At 39.1% G+C, this 22214-nt stretch overlaps 1 protein-coding gene across 5 annotated transcripts in view; it reads right to left on the bottom strand.

Moving 5' to 3' along the window:
• The window catches only part of marchf8 (membrane-associated ring finger (C3HC4) 8), an 86252-nt gene that overhangs the window by 37451 nt on the left and 26587 nt on the right, over positions 1-22214 (bottom strand). For 3 of the 5 annotated variants that reach the window (XM_032552899.1, XM_032552901.1, XM_032552900.1), the window contains exon 3: positions 13537-13692. The exons of the other annotated variants lie outside the window; for them this stretch is intronic. In XM_032552899.1, the coding sequence (XP_032408790.1) occupies positions 13537-13692 (156 nt within the window). The remainder of the gene's footprint in view (positions 1-13536; positions 13693-22214) is intronic. 5 annotated transcript variants of the gene reach the window in all.

Here is a 22214-nt window from a genome sequence, read left to right as displayed (position 1 = left end):
GGAGTTTGCTTTTCTCACGTATGTTTGAGAAATCCCAGAATCTCCCGTTGCAGCCATTACAGTGGCGTCTAAGCGCATGCTTTCACAAAGTACGCCTATTTCCACGAAGCTCCTCCAGGTTGGCGGCAGCAGCAATTAGCAAACAAGTGGTGAAACTGCAAATCTGCTGAGTTCATCAGCATTTTTATAACAACTGAAGGTAACATGCTTACATGGCAAGAAACCATGTTACCTACCTAGCCATAAAATGGCACTATGTGCTAGGAAATACATAATACTGCTACTTTAATACTTTTACAAGGCTCTGCATATAACAGTTTTAGCAAACTAGATTGTTTTCTTCTTCTTTTCTTGCTTGTGGCTTTATTTATTGTACATGATTGGACATGGGCAGAGAGAGAAGGTGGGAAGACATGCAGCAAAGGTCTCAAGGTCAGGAATAGAGTTCAGGACTGAAGGACTATAGTCTTTCTATTTGTGGAGCTGACTTTACTGCCACACCAGGAGATGCCCCAAACTAACTTTATTTTTCATTTAACCAATATTCCACTCAACAAACAAGCCCAGTTGTCAACAGATGTGTTTGTGCTTGCATTTGCTCAAAGCAAAACATCCACAGAACCCGATATCTGATCAGACATTTTCTCCTGCTTAATACTGAATAAACTACAAGCTGCAGTTGGTGGATGAGTGCTGTGAAATTAAATTCAGGCAATAACTCGGATGAATTATGAGGCAACACCAAGCAAACGGGAGGGCTGATGATATCTCGTAGCCAAAAGGCTGCTGTAGCCAACTTCATTTAAAAACACCAGTTTCTGAAGATGAGGGGTATGCTTCAAATTTACAGCAGAAATGTCAACACCAGTGTCTGCAGCCTGAAAACAGTCAACAGGCTTTTTCAGACAAAAGTAAAGAGCAAAAGAGAAGATTGCCAGCTGGTGACTCAGCTTGCTAACGACTATTTCACTTGAAAAAACAAAAATGTTCTCTCAGAGCAGCAGAACAGTCAGAAGGGCCTTTTCACATGAAGATAATGGGAGAGTGGGATTATAGAGAACAGCCTTTGTTGCTGTAGCATCAAAGTCAATAAACACAACACACTGGATCTATATTCACATGTGGCGTGATATGCACTTCACAGAAAGGCTGGAGGAGCTTCTTGTTGGTTCCCTGCCCTTGAATCGCTCTTGTAGATTAAGCACAAGTTTAAGATTTCCACATCGACATGGTCATTCAATGTTTGACATTCTGAGGAACAAAAGAGCAACTACCAGGAGTTACGGAGCTATATGCACATATCTATAACCCTTCATCTTTTCACATGCTGTCATGTTACAACCACACGCTTCCATGGGTATGACTCACTTTCTGTCAGGCCATTGGAAAGACGCACTCAATTGAGAACTGTTTTAAAAGTTACGCAAGTCCCTCAGTTTGTAGCTTGGAAAGCCGCTTTTAAATTTATGCATCTACTAGCTTGGCACATCTAATGACTGAAAAGTTTGACAATTTTGTCTTTACATAACAGCGTAAGCCCTGTCAGGTTCACTGTAGTGCTTTTGTGAACATCCGTTTTAAAGGCTTGCCTTCTCTGAACTTTGACAGGCCTTTCCAACACATGAACACGCTTCAATTCAAGCCAAGCTCATACAGACCAATTACTGTTGATTTTAGTCAAGTCCTTTTGGCTTGAACGGAAATCTCTGGTTGTGAGTTTGAATGGATGGTCGTGGGTTGTTCGTGGTGATAGATGCACCAACTACCAATCATGACCAGTGATGACCTAAGACAAATATCAAGCTACCCTATTTTCTGGGAAAATGGGGAAGCCCTGTCAGGATCGCTTCCACGGCACCCTCCTTTCCCTCTTTTTACTCTAATAATGAGAACATTACAACCCATAGTCCTACTCATACATTTATTGTTTGATTAATATCTGATGTGTCGGATGTGCAGTCAGGCATCGTTCATTGTGTAGCATGACAGGAATTACCATTGTACCGATCCCACGCAACGAGACATGTTTAGATCCTGTTTTGGAAATCACACAGTGTGCACCGGGCTTAAGCCATCCTAATGCAACACTGGTTGTATTTGTTTGTGTCATTGTGGTGCTGTAAGCAGAACCTCCTAAATAAATGAGCAACTCATCTGTAGCCATGCATGCACCTCTAGCAAGCCTCCACTATCAAAATTCAATGACTGTCCTTGAATGACAGTCAATGAAACCTACAGATAAAGAAAAAGTTTAAAAGACTATAATGAATAGATGATAAAAAAAATAATTTAGCCTTAAGAAAAAGTTAAGGCTCAATTCTGTTGCATCATCCAAAAGCTTTCTTCCTTCAGGATTGCTCTCCAGGTGTATTCAGGTTGATTAGTTGTTCCTTTTTTAGCACAAATAATAATTAGCATGCAAGCCAAAGAGTTGCACAGAGCTCAGCGAGACGTTCAGAGCTTGAAACTGTTTAACTCCTTTCCTGCTTTCTTCCTGACCTGCCTGCTGTGGTCTTCCTGAAGCTATTTGTTCACCAGTGTTTTCTAAAAAGCCACTGAGGACTGGACTTATACCTGAGATTAAATTGGCTCCATTTCCTTATTTGGTACCATATCTCTAATTGTATTTAAGAATGCTACAGTAAACAGGGTTGAACTGAAATGCATGTTTTTCTTTTTTATTTGTAAAATGTGAACTATGTATAATTTTTGACCCGTGTCACACTACTTTGTGTTGGTCTGTCACATAAAGACCCAATAAATTACACTGACATGCTACAACCACAAACTTCAAAATGTAAAAGGTTAAAGGGATAAACATAAAAATCTCGATATATCACTGATTAAGAGGCAGTTGCTAGATAATATAATAATAACTCCACCCAACCCAATCACATTTGACAGTCTAAAATGTCCTTGCAAAACCAGAGCGAGCAGAAGAGAAGGTGAAATGTTTTAGAGCTGGATGGAGGGATAAAGACAGAATTTTAGGATAAAACGAAGAGGGGCAGAGGAGCGACTGACAGACTGATTTCTATAAAGAGAGGGATGTGTCTGGTATCCTGCTGGGCATGAAATTGAGCTGTAATAGCCTTTTCAGTTCATATACAAATATAGTCATGCATAATGATAACTACAGCTCTGTAACTTGTATTCCTGCTGCATTAGTCAAATCTACCTCCAATTAAGCGAACGTGACAAAAGAAAGACGAGTGAAAATAAGAAGTGAATAAAGAAAAAAAAAATCACCCAAGAATAATTTGCTGCATGAATCGTGTCCAGTGATATGATTTGAGCTCTGCTTTTCTTCTATTCTGAGCTTCTGCTATTCACAGTACATAATCCAGAGTCTAAAATGAAGAGGCAAAAACATTAAGTAGGCCATCACTGTAACAGCATGGCCTCAGCACAAAAGCATCGATTCATCATCCTGAAATAACAGCTTGCTGGCTGCATAGTAGCTTTATTGATTTCCAGCTACAACCCACTGCTCACTGCTCGCCGTTTCCTCCTCCTTTTCAATTCTGGCGCCCGATGCAGAACATCTATCTCGGACTGTGAAAGCCGATGGGGACAGCTGAAAGGGGCCCCTGCTGAGAACGCACATGTGACCATCAGCAGGGTGGTCAGACAGAGGTGGAGGGGAAAAAACTTTGTCCCCTTTTTGGGCTATTTCTGTTCGGGCTGCGAGGTCAGGGTCAGGCAGGGCGCAGAATGCTCTCAAATTTTGTTCTGAATTTACAAAGTAAGCTTGTGACTTACAGACTAGTTTCCTTATGACACACAGGCAAACAGAAACCAAAAGTGTACAGTGACTTGAAGAAGTATTTATATGTCGCTGGTTTAACATATTGTATCTAGATCAGATTATGTAAGAGGGGGTTTTATGATGAGGTGGATTCCACTTATCAGCTCAGTAGAAAGAATCTTTCTACAGAACAACTACGAGTCATGAAAGCAGCAAATGTGGCCTATATGGAACAATGGAAAAGTGAAGACATTGCTGAAAAAAAGCCAAAACCAAACATTTTGACCATCAAAATGTTATATTTGTAAGAAATAAACACTGTCCATCACTCTGATAGTTTTTTTCATCTTATAGTGAAAAGTAGAAGTAGCAGCAGCTTGATATCACGTTTTTCTTTAAGAGCTGATGGGAAAACACTAAACGCATGGAAATGCTGGAAAAAAATTGTTTTAGAGGCACCAAACACTAAACAGCTAGAGCTACAATGAAATATTAATGCAGTATTCATGCATTAAGAGGGGACCAGTCAAAGCCCAGACATAAACCCAACAAAGCATCTGTGGAAATAGATGCCAACTTCATCCAATTTGACTGAACATGATTCACTTTGAAAATAGAAATTGACTAAAATGTCAGTTTCTAGGTATATAAAGCTGGTAGAGACTTGGTGGCTCAACATCAGCATTAACTCAAGTTAATAAAATAACAGTGAATAAAAAAAACCTAATCAATTAAATCAATAAAATAAAACTTTCCTACATAAGTAATTTTTGTGTTAATTCTTAGATATGTATTAGCTGCTTTTGCTATTTTTATATTAATCCTTATTTTTAACCATCTGATGTCAGTCTGCCAAAAATAAAAATGCACAATTTGTTTGTAATGTAATGTCCACACGTCACTGGTGACGTCCGTCACTGGCTTCCTGACAGCAGATTTTTATGACCAAGCACACAAAGGTCTAGCTCACTAATCAACAGCCTACTGTGTGGGACAGAGCAGAACACATTGTTCTTCATAGGAATATGATAACAAACAAGGTTGCGGTGTTGTAGCAGCTGCTCTATATTGGAGACTAAGTGTGAAAAACACTGCAGCCATTAAAAACAAGCAAAACATTAAACATTGAACATGTGTGTATTTTCTAAAATTATTAGATCTGACTGCAAGCTGTAATGGTGCAACAGAGTTCCTTATGATCACAATTGTTGCACTAGTTTCATATTCAGCCACCCTGCAAAATATCTCAATAAAATATATATATATATATATACAGTATATATATACAGTATATATATATATATAATGGTGATTAATGATTCAGAGTCAGACCCACATCATGACAACACCTCTGCTGCACTTGATTATTTTTTTTCCATCAAACAAATAGTCATCTGAACTCAAGCTACTCTGCCTCTTAGGGCTGCAGTAACCTTCCCCATCACTATTGTATGCGATTAACATGATTTTACCATAAATTTCTGCCTGTGAGTTTCTTCTTCACCTCACGTTATGCCTCTGGAGTCACTCTGAGTCATACTGATGATTCCTAAAACTATCTGAGGTCGACCAGTAATTATTTCTGGTAATTTAACAATTTTGGATCCTAAATCTACCTAGTGCCTCTCTGCAGCGCATGACTCACAGTTTACTTGGCTGCTGTGAGTGGACAAAATACATCAGCACTAACACACACCTCTCGTTCTACTGAATCAATATGACTCCCCAGTTTGATTTGTGCATTCATTCATAACCACATGTCGCATGAAAATCTGTTAAAATTTCAAACCAAAGGGATTCGGAAATGCAATTTTTTTTTTCCAGCAGATATATAGAGCTGAGTTTTGTTTGCCAGCATCTGTGTTTTATAAAGACTTTAAAAAAAGTAAAAAAAAAAAAAAAAGAGACTAAAAGCTCCTGCGGCATTTATTGCTCCATCAGTATTCAACATCAAACACCTAAGGCAAGTGATACATTTAAGATGAGATAAGTTATCAGTACATAATCATCATATAGCACAAATTTAATTTTAATTCCTTCTCACATTACAACGCAGGGCGGCAAATTTTATTAATTCTGCTCAATATGCAAGCGAATGAGTGTGTCTGAGGTGAGTCATTAGTGGCTATTGGGATGCAGACGGCAGCACAGAGCATCTACGGCAGAGCTTATCATGATTCACAGTCTCGACCCGGCTGACCTCGTGTCTGTAGGATCAAACAATTACTGCGAACAGGTTAGGAAGGGAAAAAGTGAGTGAGCAACCCTGCAAAGATTAAACAAAGTGGCCACTAACGAACAATTTCTCCCCACAGCATTCATACACCTTGAACTAATGTAACATTTTATGTTAAAAGTGCAAACCGGCTTGTAAATTCATTTGATTTAATGTGATATGTCAACATAGCTGACGTTGAAAGACACAATTTTCACATTTTTGTTTTACAAATAAAAATCTTAAAGGTGTTGCATGCATTACAGAGTATCTTTCTACCACTTCAGACTAAGTGACTGAAACTCTCACTCACTGCTTTTTGCAGAATAGTGCAAGCTCAGGCAGACTGGATGGAGAGCTTTAGAAAATAAAATGAAGTTTTACAGCAGATTCTCAATTGGATTTGGGTTTAAACGTTGACTGGGCCCGTCAATCACATGAAAGTGCTTTGACCTGATCCCTTTTATTAGAGCTTTGGTCGTGTGTGACATCATTTAAACTTTCCTCTAGGTTATGCCTTACTTTATATTTTGACTTAAATGGAAGCAGTATTGGAACAATGTAACACAGATGCAGGGAACATGGCCCAATATGTGCTTTACTTAAGTCTGTACATATGATTGGACCAGTTAGTCCTCTAAAGCGCTGTGAGAGGACATTTGTTGTGCAATTAATAATCACATTGTTTTTATTTATCTGTAGATATTCAGTCTACAAATAGCAGACAGAGTTTTTAAAAAGTTGTTTCTCCAAACCAGAAATTTCCTATCTATATGTGAACAGGAGGTGCAAATCCAGTACAAAATGCTTTTTGCAAAATTTCTGAGTTACTAGATAAGGCCTAAATTATACACACCTACTAAGTGACTTCTGGTGGCAGCTCAATGCAATGAATAATATTTGGGTTTATTGGAGAGAAAGTGAAAAAGATTCATGCCACATTATTCAGGTTTTATTCATAAAAAACCTGAATAATGTGCAGAGATCCGTCCCTGAGGACCAGGATTGAGAAACACTGCTCTATCATATAAAAATCACATTTCAAACACATTGAAGTTTATGGTCATAATGTGATAAAGTGTTAAAATATTCCATGCATAATGAAAACTTTTGCAGTTATCACTGTTTGCATACTTTTTTCTTTTTTTTTTACTGATAATGCTGCAGGCAAAGGCCCATTTCGTCTTTCCTACAGACAGGAGCCTAAAGAGGGACAACCGGTTATATGATCATTTATTTTTCAAATTTCAGACTTGAAGAGTGTTACAAAGGCCAACTCTGGTTTTTATTGCCTGTCTCAACCCTTTAAGGAGTGAAGAGCAGCTCTATCCAAGGCCATTAAATCCATCATCTGCTCTGAGCTCTGCAAGATTGACCTCAATATAGAGAGAGAAACCAGAAACAACTACACCCCCTCCCCACCCTCCTGCATCCACCTCGTTCCCTTCCAGGCCGCGGTCCACTCACTATGACATCAGCAGTCCTCACCTGCTGCTGAAACAGATGGCACCTCATCACTGACCCCAGCCAGGTTTAGAAGACCTGCTCTGTACATATACTAATTTGGGAGTTTATAATGTGCGAATCCTCTGAAGCCATTAGCTTCCTCTTCTACCAGAGCAGCAGCTCTTTTACTACGTCTGTTTTCAGATCTAAACAGGATGTAGGAGTCGTAAGCAGCTTCCCTGCAGCAGACCACCTCTCCACAGGGGGGCTCTTGGCACACGAAGGCACCTGAGGTTGCAACTCTTCCTCCCCCCTTCATGTAAAACTTGAATTTCTGCCTTCTACTGTGGCCAACGGATGGAATTATGGAGTACTTCTGATCCAGCTTGACAGAAATCTGTGCACATTTCCTCATTCAGTAGCTAATGATACGAAGAGAAAGGATATATAATCCCTCTAACTCCTACCACATCATCCTTAGACATTGGGAATCTGACTACAGAAAGGTTTAACAAAAGACTTCTCACAAATTTTTGTTTCACTCCATCTTGTCAGGTGAATTAAGACGGTTTAAAGTTCTGCACACCAGCTCAATCCACTTCTCACAAGTAACTTTGATTTACACACCCTCTTCCTCTTCCATTCTGTACAATGAAGAATGAAGCTTGCGAAATGAATCGCTCCACCTATACTGCTCCAAAAGAGCTAGGTTAAGCTCCAGTACCTTTTGCCTTCCAGATAAATACAGAAATTTGCACTTAGACGTTGTTTAACTTGCATACTTCTTACAGAAAGTATGCAAGTTAAACAAATATCAATTCATTGTAAAACCATCATTGCGATGAAATTATATTTAATCTATGTCTCGGCATTGAAAATAACTTTTTTTTTTTTTAAAAAAGGGGGAAAAAATTTTTTTTCTACTATATCCAATTTGCACCCATCATAAATCACATTGGCTTGCACATCAATGTCAAGTTGACCTGTCCTGCAGAGACAGAAAGACAAAAAGCTGCTTTCAACTGCCCCCTGCTGACACGGTCATGAACAAATCCCAACCTCAAAAGGAACACTGAGCAATTACTGCACAGGTCAATTCAGATCCGATACTCTCAAAGTTCTTGTTCAAAGGTGCAAATTCAGTTTAAGGGTAGGCTTTCAGAATAACTAGTGGTGAAAAAAAATCTATTTGATTGAAATTACTGTTTTAAGAAAGAGAGAAACAAATGCTTGTGTTTTGGGTCCATGACAGTTTTCCCTCTTATTTTTGTTTTAGGGAATCAGAATTTAAACTTCATTTAAACTAATAATTAATTATTTTACACACAAATTCAAGCATAATAAATAAAGAGAATTTAAATTATACAGTGAGACATCCAAGGAGCAGAGGTAACGAGACAGATATACCTAGACAGAATACATAGCAACCTACTCTGGATAATTTATGTCTCAGGGACAACAAGGATACAAAACAGTATTAACATTCTGGTGAGAAATCGCGTTAGTATTATTTTTTTGGTTCTCTCCAGCTTTTTCTACCCTGAGTAGACATAGTGTCCCCTCAGAGGCTGCAGTTAAATCTGTTTGCCTGAGAGGAACATGGCTCGAGCAAACTGACAAGGACAAAGCCTCAGTTTTGATTTACATAAAAAGCTCAGATTCGAACTTAAAATTCACTCTACATTTGATGCCAGGGTGAATGATCAACAACAGAGCTGTGAATAACATACCTGTAATGACGTTAAAGGTATTTTTAACAAAAGATCTCCTCATGTTTCTGGACACGTTTCTTATTCCAACATTCGGTCAACTGGGTTTCAGAAAAATGCTATAACCTTCAATCAACCCATCGCTGATGACAAGCATAGCTTTATCCTTTATTTATAAAGAGAGATCCGACTCTGCTTCAAAAAGTCTTCCGTCAACACACATCTCGCTTTGCTGTGGATGTTTACAGGGGAAAACGTTTCCCGAGGATGATGTCGGGTTTCTTCCCCTGTGCTTTCATGCTTTCCTATGCCATGTTGATTGTTCAACTTATTATAAAATGTATTTGCATCTGGAATTGATTGTGTGTTGGGAGCAAGAATTAATCAGATGCTTTGTTCCAAATGACTCAATAGTATTAGAGAAGCCGTTATAAAAAAAGCATGACTGATACGAACATACTACAGACTTACTAGTGGCCAACGACTCTACAGCTTGCGACAGCAGTCTCTATGCATTCATTCCCTTTGAACTGACTTCATCTCTCAAAAATCATCATTCCCCCTCCTAAAATTTGTGAAGTTTCCGGGGTTGTTGCTCATTACTTTATAGCAGCTGTGAGGGGGTGCAGCTGGACGATCCGAATCTCTATGGATCTCATCTTTATGGCACCACAAGGCCCAGCAATGATGAAATAAACGATTGTGTCAAGAATCTGAGTGCTTTGTGCTTTGTTTACATGGCAAGCAGTTGATTAACTTTCACTCTTCCTCCTCCTCGCTCAGTGGGTTGGTTCAACCAAAACAGCAATGATACCACACACCAAATAGGCGTACTTCCATACCACCACAGCTCACATTAAGACGACTAAGGACTGCAACTCAAATGAACCTGCAGAGTTGATCAAACTGTGATTATCAAGCCGAAATGATCAATCTCACCTCGGGTTAGGAGGAGGCTGACGGAAAGATGGAAGAGATGTGTGCAGAACAGGAGGCTGAATTTTTCAGTCAATTTTCTGGAAGGAAATGAGCTTGGAATCCCAGCAGGTTTATACAATTTCCACTGCTATCCAAAGCATAATTTCTCAATTTCCCAGCCTATTCTAAATATCTTCCACATTTTCACCACCCTTGTATTTACTCAAGCCTCCATCCAATCACTGTTCCACTCTCACATCCAATAGTTAATATTTAGTTAGCCATCAGTCTGAGTCGGGCAAATATTAGGAAAGTGGAATCATTTCCACATGGAACATGACCGAGGTCAGGTCTCTAAAAGGAAGCAGATGGACAAACTTTCTGGGTGAATTCTTGGTGGGTGTCTTTTGCTTAAAGGTGGTCTCTAATCTGCAGACTAGGGGTTCGATCTCTGGCTAGAGCACGAGTCAAAACGTGCTTTGGCAACAAAGTGAAGCCAACACTTCGCCTTAGATCAACTAATGAGTTTGGATTTATTTCACTGGCTACAGCATGAGCAAACAACATCTGTGGGGGTCCTGGAGTGTCTGCTACTGGTCTGAAGTAGATTTGTGGCATCTATGGGTCTCCGACCACATCGACAAAAATGCTCAAACTCTGTTTCTGCCCACTGCTGTTTCACTACATAGGTGACATAAGTTTAACAAACACTCCCTCAACAACTTAGAGGCTCAGAAGCTGTCTGCTCCTCTATCTCAGCCTTGAGCCAAAACCATAATACGGTAGGAGAGCTGGATAACATGGTAAACAGGAATGACTTTTACAGATAAGACAACCAAGGACAGTTCTGCTTCATGCTCAAAAACAGGGGAAAAAAACTCCACTATCTCTGCCATTTTGTGCTAAGTCGCTCTGCAGTGATATTCTATCTGGTACACTCTGATAAACAAGCTTGTTTTTGACATTCAGGAGTCGTAATAACTTACCTGGGAATAACATGAGATTTACCAAATATTAGCAGCAGCATTATCTTTTGACAGGATCCAAGTGAGAAGGGCCCGTCTGTCCAGTGGCGCTGCCCGGCCTGTGAGGAAGGACAGCGGCAGAATCTGGAGGATTGTGGGTGATGTATAGGAGCATCAGAAAGATCGGCATCCAGATACGCAATATAAGATGTGTCACCATGTCTTTAACTTAGACAGCACAGCGATGTCTACTTTAAATCCTTTGGCTTCCCTTCTCTTGAACATTGTAAAAAATAGCAGAAAGCTTGTTTATCTGTAGAGTACCATTAATAAATGAGGTCACTTCAAATTATTTAAAAGAAAATATAGCAACAGAGGTCAATGAAAATTACACTAACATGAAAAGGACATCAAAAGAATAATAGCGATAAAGTTTTTTGTCTAGAATGCCTAGACATGCTAAAGAAAGGTTAAAATGTATGAACTTATCTTTTTCCCTAGTGGGAAAACAACGTTTTCTGATTAAATTGAATAAGCAGTTTCTGTACATCTCAGGTTTTCAGGGATTTGGTTCAATGGTTGAGGAGCATAGAAACTAAATCGCACCTTCTCATTTTTTAGTTGTGGTCCTGGGAATACAGAGAAATCATCTCTTGACATTCACCACTAAAGACACAATTACTACAAATAAAATGAAATGGGCAGATTTAGACTTTAGACTTAGACTTAGACTTGTACTTTATTGATCCTTTGGGAAGACTCCCTCAGGAAATTGAAGTTACCTGCAGCTCCCAGGCAAAAAACAAAGTTAACACACAGTAAGCAAAAGTGCAAAAGAATACAAAATACAAATTAAATACTAAGGTACACACCAAATGTGAGTAACCAAAACCTTAAATTATGCAAGAAAAACCTTAAATTATGCAAGAAACAAGGAATAAGAATATAGAATATAAGTAAATATAAATACAACACAAAAAAAATATAAGAATTTGACGGATAGATTGACCAGTGATATCGTATTGCACTATGTGGTTTGACCTGATTTAATGGATGTTAAAATTTAGATCTAACTTTATAGTAATGCTTTGTTTCTTGCATGATGAGTAATTTCAAACCGAGTCCTAAGAAAGGGCATGTAAGTAATGAATAAAAGTGGAGCCTCGAGAAAAACCACAAATAAACTGTTAGTTCATTCAGATTTATAATTTCCAAATGACCCAAATTAGTTCCAATCAACAAAACAAGATCTGAATCAATTCAGCACAATGCATGACAATACCATCCATCTTTCCAGTATTAACTTGTACTATCAAACAGAGAACAATAAACCAACACAAAAACAAGTCCCCATTGCAAACCTGACACTTTCTTTGTAAACTAACCCAGTTCTTTGTCCATGGTAAAGGGCTATATTGTCGAACATGAGAAAATGCTTTGAAATGATCTCTAAATTATTTGTAAACTAAAATCACAAAGAACATTTTTAAGTGTGCACTTACCATGCAGTTGTCCAACAACTCTGTTATTCATCACAACATAGTCCCTAGGAAAGATTAGTATAACTGCTGCTACAGGCCCCTGAGGTGAAAATCACTTGAAAATGAGTTACTCTGTTTCAATAAATATAGTTCCACCTATTTTCTAAGTTGGAACTGAAAGTGAGGCCTTAACACAGCAAATATAGTAGCAAAGACATGTAGTATACAAGTGCAGAAAGTAGGTAGTTGTTTCTTGATAGCATTTGTTGTCCACAATGAAAGGAGAAAGTATATTTCTTCATAACTTGCAGAGGAAGTCATGTGATGCTTAAATAAAAACATTGTTTTTGGCAGCAGCTCAGTAAAATCCAAAGAATCTGGTTCCTATACAGACCCTCTCTGCTGGTTTCAGCCCATCTTGTCTCGCCAGCCTGAGATTTTCTTGCGGTCCCATTGTAATTTATTAACAAGGTCGACAAAGGCCACAGCCTTGAAGATTTGTTTATGCTGCACGCATGCAAAGGGCAGGGTGATAGCCGTCACACCTGAAGCAAAGGATAACATGACAGCCCTGGCCGCCATCTCTGGCCTGTTTGGAAAGTATTGTGGATTCCAACAAACACATCAATCAAAATGACAGAGACCAGGCAGCAGGTACTCACAGTTCCTGGTCTTACAAATAGGATTCACCTGAGAAGACTTTTTTTTTTTTTTTTTTTGCTTTAAGAAGCTTTTATTTCTAAGAAAGAAAAAAAAAAAAAGGTCCAGAGCTCTGAAACATTGGACCAGTCCTCGGAAGGCACACTACATGAATACTCACTGATGTGGCAAAGTGGAAAACCAAAGCGATCCTGCAGCTTCTGACGACCCTGCCAGGAGCAAAGCTGCAGCATGTCTGCGTTTAGGAGCCAACTATCTCCCTCATTCCACTAGTATTGCCTCAGCGCTGCCAACGGTCTGTTTCTACAGCAACAACAGACTCTCGTCTCATTTCCTTCGTGGTGTTTATAGCATGCCTTTTTTTTTAACCTCATCTGTTTTTTTTCCCTCTCACCTGGCCCTTCTCAGTGTCTGCTGGGCGTGCCTCATCGATGCTCATTTTCTGGTTGATGGAGGTGAATGTCAACGCAGGTCCACAGTCCTCTACAGCGCTGAATGAAAAGCTCATTAGGAGGCCGAGGGTACCAGTGCACTCATGCTGCTGCACGTTCTGCAAGTTAAGGAAGGAGAAGATGAGAGCGACGCACAATTTCCTGGACAGAAGCCTCTGATCAGTCTTACATGAGATAATTTGTCACTGTCCATTACGTTTACAAGCCTAAGAGATTTAGGTGCACATAAACTGAATTTATATTTAATTTTGAGAAAGAGAGGAGAGAATTTAAATAGATAAGTTGCCCAGAAATCAGAACTTACTACTTTTGCCTTAATCTCTGACTAGTGATCGACAGGTCAAAAACGATTAAATTGGATTTTTTTCCCCTCTCTATTTAAAAGCAACAGAGCTAAAAAAAAAAAAGCCTCCAGCATTTTCAGTCTATGCACACATCAATGAACAGCATGTATTCTTGACCACCCTGGGTTGAATAAAGGTTGTATTTGTGGGAATACAATGAGGGGAAATTCTGTTATTTATTTTCTACCATCTTCAATCTGCAGCCTACTTCATTACACATTCTAAGCATTAGAAGAAATTGGTATTGTCCAAGAAAAACATGGCTGGCGCGTTGTTAGATTTAAAGGATATTTATTTAGATCATTCTAATTATAGTGAACACAGCAACATTTCAATGATGGCAGCAGGTTTCTAGCAGTGACAGAAAAGCTCAGAGTTGGAAGGAAAATGGATGGAGCTAAACACTTGAATGCTACACGTTCGAAGCAAGAACTGACTTAAGGCTAGGTTGGAGTTTCACATTCAAACGGCATTTTGACTCCAAACATGCAGCCAGAGGTAAAATAGAATAATTTAGATCAGTGAAGCTCAACTCTAGTCCCGGAGAACTACTGACCTGTAACTTTAGGATGCTTCTCTTTTCCCCAAAAAGGCACAATGGAAATACAAACCACACTTTTATCACTGTTTCATATTAGTCTATTATATCAAATCCTTAAAGCACTGTGGTTGTAATAGTAAATTATGTAAACAGGTTCAAGAGGTCTGAAAATGCTTGTATCTTTTGCATGTTATAAAGGATCTAGAATAAAACAAAAGTCTTAAAAGCAAGTGTTTCATAAATCACAAAAGGAGACCCATGGTCTATTGGATAAAAATAAATACTAGTGCGTTTGTGTGCTACTACAAGTAGTCTACAATTAAAATTTAACAACTAGCTATTGTGTCTAACTGCAGCCATTCCACACCTGACAGCCGGGGGGAAATGTTCGCAACGTGGTCACAGAAATGAGTGCACAGGCGAAGATCTACCACACTCAACTAAAAGCTGGATCGCGAGTACAACTGAGGAAAGAAAGGAAAGAAGGAGAGGAAAGATTAACATTCTTCAAAAGACAGGAAGTGGAGGACATTTAACTGAACGCAGAATGTAAGAGACTGAAATGTAACGAATCCTGTTGAAAAATATCGTAAATAACAAATACCAACAACTCCACCCGAATTAGTTGTCTTAGAATCATGTCTAACTGGCACGGCTGATTGCCATGTATCTCTTTCACTCAATGCACAAGAGACTTGTTATGTGCCTGTGCTCTCACTGCATATTTGTTTTCCACCTGGGATGTGCAGCTCCAGATGCAGCTGATGCATCTACCTGCCACCGAGTGTCACAAAAGTGAGACAACGCACTGCAGGGAGGGAAGCATCTGAAGCGTTTCCTGGAAGAGAGAAATTTGGGCTCTCGGGGTGTTCGGAGCCAAGCAACTCATGACAGTCTAGTCAGCATATTACAAGAACTCAGAATGCCATCATCCAGTGATGAGAGGAAACAAAAAAAAAATGTTGAAAGCAAAAGTGAAGCTGAGGCTGAGGCAGCGTCGCTTTGATGAGGTGGGAGATGTGGCATTTAATCCTTTTCATGTTCCAACTTCAGGCCTCCTGCCTGAAAATGAGTTGGTCTGTGTTTTGATATATTTCCTTCTGGTTCTGGTACAACAACACCCTGAGTCACCCTCACATGATTGTATTCAAAGTGTGAAAATGCAAAGTAAATGGGTTTCCTCCTGAGATTTGGACACTTTTACTGTTCTCTTCTGTAGGATGCGTCAGACTGAAGACATTTCTGCACACATGTCTGTGTGCAGAAATGTGTGCATTTCTTTTTTCTGGGTAAAAAGCTTTATGAGGGCTTTTTACCCAGCCCTCATAAAGCTGGGTAAAAAGCCTCAACATAAACTTCTCTTTTATAGCAGTAGCATATTGTCACATTGTACTTTGCCAACAGGACAAGTATTAATCAACTATAACATTTCACAGTGTTGGAGCATATGGAGAGGAGATGTTTGGCCAACCTCTTAGACCAGCCTCTGTACTTTCATCTCCTCAGCTCATCCCAAACGTTTTCTATTGATTCAGGTCAGAGGACTGAAATGGGACTGATTTTGAGAGACATTAATCATTTTATGTACATTTGACTATGTTTTGGATTAATATCCCACGACAAAAAAACCCTCAAAATAACCCATTTTTTAGTCCACCAAATTTTTATTTCAAATCTTTTTGTATTTCAAAAATCTCATCATGGCCATGCACTTTTACAAGTTTCCCAGGACTTTTGAAAGAGAAAAATGGCCCACAGCATCACAGATCCTTTGCAATGCTTAAACAGTGGACACATGGTGCTTTTCCACACATTCACATCTTGTTTCATATCTTCTGCACCTGCAGTTTTGATTGAAGAAAAGCTCAGGCTTAGCCTCATTTTATCCAGCTGCATAAAGTCACAGCAGAGATTCAATTTGTGACTGCAGGTCAGGAAAGGTCGGTCATCCCTCTCAAATAAACAATCATGTGGCAAGAAGATAGGAATCATTAGAACTGGCAAAAATGTTAATCTGATTTTTATATTTTAAATTGTAGAAACATTCACTTTCTATATTAGCTTATTTTATTGGATTATTTAAGACGGCTCATATGTGAGTGAAAGCTTTTGTTCCTGCTAATGAGAGCTGAGACTGATCAATTTAATGGAAAGCAGTAAAAGAACTAAAAGGAAACTTGATTAATATCCAGCATTTTCCCAGCATGCTTAGAACCATCAACCTGATCAGCAAAGGAACATGTCAATATTAGCTCTTATCGTCCCATTCCTCCTTTCTTTTTTTTAGGCCTCTACAGATTAAATTTACTCAACCATGTAAAACTTAGTATAACAAAGAGTGTCACAGCTACTGTAAGAACATAAAACACTCCATGAACCCATCCTGGGGGGTTAAGGAACAATATATTTAACAAGGTGAGGCCGAGTCCTTCCTCACAGCACTCAAGGCCCTCAAAGGCCTGACTGTCATGTCGTCTACTCCACGTTTAATTACATTTTCTGCACTTAACCATCAAGTGGCTCCTGGGAGACTTATGCAAATCTTACACAGACAGCCAGACCAACACCAGCTGCTGGCTTTTGTAAGCGTGTAGCAGCCCTTAAAACCCACTTCATTAAACGTGTGTGTGCAGAAAGAAAGAAAGATTCAGGGGAATGCTAGCAGCAGGTGAAGTATGTGCAGTGAATACAGAGCAGAAAACCTTCAATGGATGCAAACAAAAAGTTATTAGCTTGTTTCAGTCAACGCTGCTTTTAGTTTTAGGATATTATGGATGCAGAATGCACCGTGCCAGGAAAATCTGTGATGTGCCATTTGTTTTGTCATATTCACATGTTTGCTATAAAAACTGATGCAAAGATGCTTCAGAGTTACATCTTATTCCTTTTCATTATCCAAGTTGAAATCCAGACAATTTATGAAGTATTGCAATAGAAACAAAGTAAGTCTACAATATAACCCTGACCAGAGGTAACCTTATCAAAAACACCAAGCTCTTTTCAAACTTTAATACACCAGTGATAACCCACTGTATTTTATTACTGACTAGAAAAAAAAACTAAATCCTGAAGACAATTATCTTATGAGGAGATTCTTATTTTATGAAAATATACTATAATAAATCATGCATAAAATATAGCACTTATTGTGTCCCCAGTTTAAGTCGTTTTAAATGGTATTAAAGTTTCTAACTAAATTCAACTTCCAGCATTTGTTCTTTTGCCATCTGTGATTTTATGCCACCAAACCATCAAGTATCACTTTAAGCACCCATTTAAAAAAAAAAAACATTAACAAAACAAAGTGGTTTTGTTAATGGTGATGGTGGTATGATGATGTGGAGAATATTTTCATGACCCACACTGAACCTCTTTGTACAAACTAGTATAGTTGTTGCTCATGTCATTTCCCTCATCACAGAGTATCCATCTTATAACACTTACCTCTAACAAGACAATGCAGCTTGTGACAAACCTCAAAACAAAACAAAACTTTTTCCAACCTGACAATGAGTTTGCTCTCCTAGAATGGCCTCCATAGTCTCCGGACTTCAATCTAGACACTATGACTTGTGAAGATTCGATCAAAAGATCTGCAACCTTCATATTGCGACTAAACTTCCAGATTTTCTGTTTGCTGAGCCATGGTGGGTTCAAAACAAGAGTTATCTGATGAAAACCAACGCGTTACACAATGCACATCTCAGCATTCACTTTGTTGGTCCAACATCAAAGACAGGAGGTTACAAACAGTGTTTGCGTGCATGTGGTCAGCAGCAGCTCACCTCATCCCACAGCTAGGCGATGTGAATGGCTGTGAGAAGGTAAATGTAATCATCACAAAGCACACCCAAAGTGACCACCTCCCACTGACGTGTCCATGAAGGGGCGTCATCTTCACACCTGATAGTCTGGTAGATTTTGTTCAATTGAGGACCAAAATTGCAGCATTTTCATTTTCACTTTCACACAGCACCGTGTCAAACAAACCAAACCCTCTGAGGAACTCGTTTACTCCTGACTTTCTAGACAATCGAACTAGTGTTTCAATAAGCGACCAAATAGGGCTGGTGTGAACACACTTATTTGATTATTTCACCTTGCATTTCACATAACATGGACCAAAATTTCAGACAAATGTTTGACACCTATGCCATGAAGAATTAAGAACATCTTCAAGGCAAAATGGGGTCTACTGCATTGCTAATAAAGGTTCTACTAATAAAGCGAAAGGTGAGTGAATGTTATTGTTTTTAGCTAAGTATCGGGACATCTCTACATTTAGTTACTCTGTTTTAACACTAAACATTGGGTTCTGGCGTAGATCTTTAATATCGAAACCAATGGCCTCAGTTCTAAAGGTTAAACTATCAAACTCACGAACAACCTGAAACATTCACTCTACGAATGAGACGATTGTTTTCAGTAACAGTTTAGATGCCGGTATGTAGGTGTTCAGATTTACTGGGTGTAAAATGTAAAGTAGGTTAGTTTACTGACACACAACATCCTCATCCTTATGAAAACAGCAGCCAGAATAAAGGCAGCCCCATTCTGCCAAAGCGTTATCTCCGCTCTCCAGATTCTGCTTCGTGCACCGGCTGCTGCACCTGTTTACACTCACAACATCTCCGGCACAACAAACTCAACTGTGTCACAGTGTGAAGATTCCTCTGTGCGAGTGAGAGAGGAGTGAAATTGAGTTCACACGTGATTACATTTGTGCAACAGAAATGCCAACAAGATTGCACACGCGTGTGCCGTGTAGGCATATGTGAGAGATAATTTGAAGGTACTTTACTTTTGAAGAGCACCTTTAGCCAATCACATTTTCAAGTTAGACACTGGTGGAATTTAGTTTACTCCTAAAGTACTCCAGTCACACAACATTTACCGTCAACACTTCTCTTCCTGATAAGTGAGCATTTCACACCTAGTTTATAAACGGGTCTTAGGGCTTTCAAGGTAATTATTCTGATATTTCCACTTGCAAACCTGAAGGCATAGCAAACTGGATGGGATTGGTATTTTCGCCTGTAGGGATACAAAATAATAAATAAAAAAAACATGCGTTTGCATATATCTTTTTTAACATTTGCATCGTTTAAGCAAACAGTATTTTCCAGACACATTTAACAGCTCCGTCATCTCAGCTAAAGCCCTTCCAACCTATCTCAGAAACCACGTAGTTCATTAACTACACAAAGAGAGACACATGAAAAAGGTCCTTCATCTAGCCCACAGGCGATGTTAAAAGTTTTTTTATTGGCAGCCGACGGGTTTTTGATCTCGTCCAGCAATGCTCAATCAGTGGCCCGGCAAGTCGGTGGCATCGGATGTTATCAAACCGATAAACATCAGAAGACAAACAGGCAGTCTTCCCTGTCCTTGACTGAGAAACTCACTTACTGAGAGATGAAACCTCCAGAGCTCTCCCCTGTGCTCATTAAAAATGCATGCGGCTTCAAAAGTTTTGGCATCGTGCACCACTTTGCCAAGCGAGTGCACAGAGTTAGAGAGATAAACTGCTAAATATGCTGCCAGTGCCAGATGTAAATAAGTGTGTATAGCAGAAAAAAAAAGACACAGCTGCATCCTCTGATGCTCGCTCTTCGATTCACTGGGCATAATCCATGGCCATCATGTAAATTACTGTTTAATGAGCAATGCCGCAGAGGAAGTCAAAAGACCTGCGGTAATGGGAGCCAATATTGTTATTGGATCTGATCCAGACTTCATTCTTGGATCACATGTTGTCCTGAGGCCATCCATGAACCTTCGTCTGGAAGGTTAGGCTTATAACTGAATAAAGTGTTACACCGCTAAATAAAATAGACATAGTAATGTTATGCATTGTTTTAATGCATCATCTGATGGTTTTTTTTTTTCTTTAAGATTTAGAAAAAAAATTCCTCCACTTTACAAAACCACAAAGCAAAAACAATGAGCTGGAAATTGTAGGCAGCCTTAATGGAATGTATTTTGCTTACATTTAGATTAACAACTGTTTGGTTAAACAATTATGTATCAACTTATTTTTTAATACAATTAATTGAAGTTGAAGAAATGCATTGTTTTTTCCAAATTCCATGAGCAAGCATTTTAAACATTCAGAATTTCATTACTGACCAAATTAGCCGTCATATTTTCCACCTCGGAGCAGACCGCAGCAGGACATAACCATTCTGGACTAAAGCGTCTCCACAACCGTAAGAAATGACAGCTCTACGAGCGGCCTCCTGCTGCATGTTTACATTTCACCCTTTCCACCTTCCAGCTTCTGTCAGAGCTTACTTTACCATCACGTCATGCACAATCCATTCACTGCGTGCCTTATCGAAACCCACAGACTCAAATAAGTCTGACCGCGCTAGCTGCAAAGAATGAGAAATGTCAGGGAACTTTGCTTCTCCTTTCAAAACTTAAAACTGATGATTTATCAACCCAAACATGAGTTCTCAATTGGAGGACAAGTAAACTGAGTCACTGAGGGTAAATTTTCAACAAACTATCTTAAGTAGAGCTGATGAAGGGGCCAACAGGAGGTCAGGAATGGTTACATATACGTTTTTCTTTTCTAAAAGACCAGCTTCAGACTCCGAAGGCAGGAAAGTTTCCCATTTTTTATCCCTCCCTCCAGGCATCAAAGTACCAGTTGTGTTGTATAAGAAGGCCGGATGGATTTGAGTCTTGTGACTAAACTGTGGGTGCACACACCTACACCCACGCACACACAGCCTGCCAAGACCTTCAAGCTAATCAGTATTCTGGGTTGACACTCATCTTCCTTTCTCTTCTTGCTTTCTTCTTTTTACAAGCCGCTGATAGTTCCACAGGGAGTGAAGAAATTGCTGCTCTTCATTCATTTATTTCCTCTGTAGGAATTATAATCAGAGGCTAAGCCACCAGGAGACGTGCAAATAGAGGATGTGATGCCAAGCAGAGGCCCAGAGCTGGACCTTTACACTTTTGGTAAATTGAAGGAGAGCAGTAAATCTCTGCCAGGAAGAGAAACACTGACAGTCACTTTTATTTCCTAAGACATTAGAGTAACCTTTCCGTGGCTGATCTCAGAGTCTAACAGCCCCAATCCAGTTAACTATCTGGATTGGGGCTACACAAAAAAACAAAAAAACATCCAAGTATGCAGAGGCCAGGATGAGATTCTACACAAAAATAAACCATCTAATATCCTTTTTAAACACACCTAGCTAGCTGTAGTTTTAAAAACACTTAATACGAAACTCTGTCATGTGCTAAATTTCTTAGCACAAAAACTTACTAGGTTTTTCTAGTGACAGAAATAACTATACCCCTAGTTATTATGGTCAGTATTAAAATAGCAATTATTAAAATATGTGCCAAGATGTTTGCTAACATTCTATGAACCTAAAGACATTTCTGCAAATAAGAATGTGGTAAAATACTTATGAATATGGTTTTTGTTGATTATTTTGTTTTAATGATCACTTTGAGACAAGATTGAAACTGAAGCATAATTTCAATGATGCCTGACTTCAGTGACAGAACCACCGGGCTGACTAATATACTGTAGTTGATATAATAATGACTGCTTACATGAGTTTGAAGACAATTATTAAAATAGAAATAATTTTAAAAGTGGTTTCTGACAACAGTTTGGAATGCTTCACTAAAAGGAAATGTCTGTTTGCTTTTTAATGCCGTCTGTGGGTTGCTGTGGCCTCAAAGCATCAAGAAGGACTTTCCACAGACG

The sequence above is a fragment of the Xiphophorus hellerii genome, chromosome 22 (genome assembly GCF_003331165.1).
Source record: "Xiphophorus hellerii strain 12219 chromosome 22, Xiphophorus_hellerii-4.1, whole genome shotgun sequence".
Classification (NCBI taxonomy): Eukaryota; Metazoa; Chordata; class Actinopteri; order Cyprinodontiformes; family Poeciliidae; genus Xiphophorus; species Xiphophorus hellerii.
This window is presented reverse-complemented; position numbering and strand designations above follow the sequence as displayed.